Source organism: Amphimedon queenslandica, unplaced genomic scaffold (genome assembly GCF_000090795.2).
Source record: "Amphimedon queenslandica unplaced genomic scaffold, v1.1 AMPQUscaffold_13106, whole genome shotgun sequence".
NCBI classification, from domain to species: domain Eukaryota; kingdom Metazoa; phylum Porifera; class Demospongiae; order Haplosclerida; family Niphatidae; genus Amphimedon; species Amphimedon queenslandica.
In genome coordinates, this window is record NW_003546658.1 from 50161 (window position 1) to 54184 (window position 4024).

At 35.1% G+C, this 4024-nt stretch overlaps 1 protein-coding gene across 1 annotated transcript in view; it reads right to left on the reverse strand.

The window, feature by feature from the left end:
- The window catches only part of LOC109585178 (uncharacterized), an 11562-nt gene that overhangs the window by 2088 nt on the left and 5450 nt on the right, over positions 1–4024 (reverse strand). Inside the window, exons 3-7 of the mRNA XM_020001162.1 lie at positions 2155–2343; positions 1958–2051; positions 1092–1780; positions 653–803; positions 316–409 (exon numbers count right to left, since the gene is read on the reverse strand). Of these exons, the coding sequence (XP_019856721.1) occupies positions 316–409; positions 653–803; positions 1092–1780; positions 1958–2051; positions 2155–2343 (1217 nt within the window). The remainder of the gene's footprint in view (positions 1–315; positions 410–652; positions 804–1091; positions 1781–1957; positions 2052–2154; positions 2344–4024) is intronic.

Consider the following 4024-nt stretch of genomic DNA (forward strand, 5'->3'; position numbering starts at 1 on the left):
TGTAATAAAAATTTGGAGTGATTTCAGAGCCATTTTTGGAAAAAACCATGGGCTATAGCCTTGGGTATTTTTCAGAATTTTGACATTTTCCTAAAAAGGCCGTAACATGAAAAATAGAAGTCGGAATCAGCTCAAACTTTCTACACAGCATAAGGACATCGATATGTATCAGAAAATGTAATAAAATTTTGGGGTGATTTTGGAGCCATTTCAAATAACTGAAAAAATGAAGTTTTAAATAATTGGCTTAAACTTAATTCCATCTAATGTACATGTAAGTACATCAATATGCATTAATACATGTACATGTGTCACACTCTCTTACTTTTTGAATGTGACATTAAGCTCTTTCCCTGTCCTCTTGATGACGTGTGGAGCCTCTTAGCAAACCGATACAACTCAGCCAATCCTAACAACAAACAAACAAACAAACAAACAAACAACCTTAAAACAACAATCAAAGTCTAACAAGAGTACAAGCATTAATAATATTACGCATAATTCATGTACATGTACATGAATCACAAGACATTGTATCTCGATATTTCATGGAACATCTATGATTATACGTAATATACATGTACATGTACATGTACATGTACATAATAAATACATATAAAAGATACTGTACATGTACATGTAGTATAAATACCTTTAATCTTCATTTCTCCTTCTCTCTCATTAATGATTATATTCAGTGTCTCCTCATCATTGCTGGATGATGTTAAAAGAGACTGAGAGTCTTTTAAGAGGTCCAGACACTTCTGAAGACACTGACACCAAATCTCAGACAAACCAATAGACTAACAAAAAATAATAACATAAACTTAAATGTACACGTACATGCATTCCTATACTTGTAGGAGGCTATTGAGATATTACTGAGTCTACATGTACATGTACTACATAAAGCATGTACACACATTGCACAGTTTACAAGTACATGTGTACATGTATTCAATAAAAATATAACTCAAAGTTCACAACCTAAAGGTACATGTACATGTACAGTTAAGACATGATAACTTTAAAATGTATATAATTATAAAAATGTAAAACTCTCTCTCTCCCCCCCTCTCTCTCCCCATTACCTTATTACTATCAGTTGATGTGCTACTCATTGGACTAGTAGGAGATGGTGACACTATCCCACCACCACCTCCTCCTCCTCTTCCAATAGTATGAGAGGGAGATGAAAGAACTGGTTCAGCTACTGACACATCTTGTGATTGATAGGTTGAGAACTCAGTGAATTCATCATCTGACCAGATCAACCCATCACTGGCACCAGCTGGAGCAACCCCACCAGAAACAGGACCCCCTCCTACCACTACTGGAGTAGTGGTAGGATTCATCATATTAATGATATTAGAGGAAGTGGTAGTGTCAATAGAAGGAGTGGCCAGTGGTTGACTGGTATCAGGGAATGAAGTAAAGTCAGCCCAACCATCACCAGTACTGGGTTGTACATCAGTATTAATCACAGGCAGCTGCTCCTGCTGTTGATGGAGGATCTGATGTTGTTGATCATGATGTCGTTGTTGATCAATTTGTTGTTGGTTTTGTTGCTGTTGTGTTGCTGGTTCTTTGTTTATCGTCAGTAGGCCTTGAGTGCCAGGGTCGTTATTAGTGGGAGGGGCTAGTACTCTTAGGGCGGAGTAAGGATCCGATGGATCACTGGCTGGTTGAGTAGTGGGTGGAGTTGAGGCCACGCCTACTGACCCCACCCCATCAAACTTGTGAGGGACTAATGGTGAAGCTTTGAATTCACAAAAATCATCTACAAATTAAAATAAAATAAATAAATAATAAAACTATGTACTTTACATATACACATACAACAACAATTATTATTATTAAGGCATAAAACTACATGTACATGTACATGTAGTTTACATGTACAACATTTATTATTATTAGTATACCAGGTAGTATACATGTACATGTAATTAATTACCTTCATTACTAGTATTGATGATATTAATAGCTTTTAATGTCGGTACTGGAGGAGATGGTGTCATTAATAAATCATGTAAGGTCACTTTAACATTCTACAAACAAGATAGACAAATAAATGAATAAATAAATATCACAGAATACAATGTAACTAATAAAACTCTTAAATTATTAAAGTGCTCCATGTTAATGACTCACTTGTCTATTCTGTGCTAGTCCAATCAATCCTAATAGTTGATATAATTCAGTTTGTGTCAGTTGACCTGGTGAGGTTAGATTAACTGCAGACCAGAGATCATGAAGGACTGATCTATCAAGATCACTTGATATCAGTAGAGGGAACAATGACTCAGTGTGAGTGAACTGACTGCCATTAATAGAACATCTCTGGGAATGAGATAAAGAGACAATGATAAGGAGAACATTATAAAACATGTAATGCATGTACAGTACTAAGTTTGAGTAACAGTATTTTTTTAAATGACCAAGGACATATACATGTCGAATTTATTAAACCAGATTATCATAACATAGATCTATTCAATAAAGAGGGATTTATGTGTGTGATGTGTGTTAATTGTAATGTACTTAATGTTATTCATGATAAGTTTGTGTCATGTGATCAGTAAATAGTTTGTTGTGTGGGAGTGAACTGTCAAGATGGCCACTGGCAGATCAGGTTAGCTCTTGTTATAGTATTAAGTGTTAATGTTTGATTCACTTTATTTCACTTTACATTAGGAAGTGATACTGAATATACTGGAATGTTATTTTATGAGAAGGAGACAGGTTTAAATGGATATACATGTACAGCAACATTTATTGTAGCTAAAGATGAAGGCCCACTCTATTATGTAAGTATATTATAATGAGGTGTATTGTGGACATGATGTGTATTAATGTGTTTTATTTATAGTATATTGAAAGAAAGCACCCTCGAGCTGAGATAGGTCAAACTATCGTCTTTAAATTTGACCAGCAAGGTGATTCTATTGAATTAAACTTTGATACTCCACAAGCTAAGCCAACCACTGGATGGAGTATTGAACCTCACACAGTACCTTGTAGAGTAAGTACATGTATCATGTATATATATAATTAATGTGTGTGGGTGTGTCAATAGATATATAGAGATCAAGTTGATAAATTTAGTGAACCTGATTATCTTATGTATCCCTCCTGTGTTATATCAATATATGCTAAACCTGATGCTGTTCGTAGACTACTTTATAGTATACCAGTGGAAGGTGTGGTTGAACCTGTTACACTAGTTATTCACAGGACAATGGAAGGTGTGGTTGAACCTGTTACACTAGTTATTCACAGGACAATGAAAGGTATGATCATATTAATGGATGTCGTGTATAGTGTGCCTGGTCTAGTATTAATAGCCCACCCATTTGGTATGTAATGAAATACAATTACACTGTACTACTCACAATGCTGATACTAATACAAATATTTACTACACATCCATTATGAATCATATCTTTTAATGATTTATTACTCTATAGATCGTGTCTTAGACATTAGAGATTTAAGTTATGTACTTGACACATTGAATGAAGTTCACTTGTCACACACAAAATGGAAAGTACTTGGTATGGCTTTAGGATTAGATAAAAATACACTGGATACTATTGAGGCTCAGAATCGTGGAGTAAACATACGAGAATGTCTTAAGGAGTGTCTCGTGAAATGGTTAGAGAGAGTTGATGGTGTTGATGCTCAAGGAGGTCCAACAATGACCTCTCTACGTAATGCTATTGAGAGAACTGGTGACAGAGCAGCAGCTGAGCGTATCAGTAAGTTATCATGATAATAATTATTATACTTGGTACCATAGGGCATCTTTTTTTCCAGGGGCTATAAATTTCACAGGTTTTGCAATTTTTCCTGAAAACGCAAATATTGTGGCCTCTAATAATAAAAATTACTTACAAGGGGGTGTGGCAATGCAGGCATTTTTATCATAAGATGGCTTTTTGGACTGAAAATAGTTCTGAAATTTTTCTGAACGCTGCTGGTTCTTTGTCAAATCATGTGCCTCAGGGAGCAATAATGTATT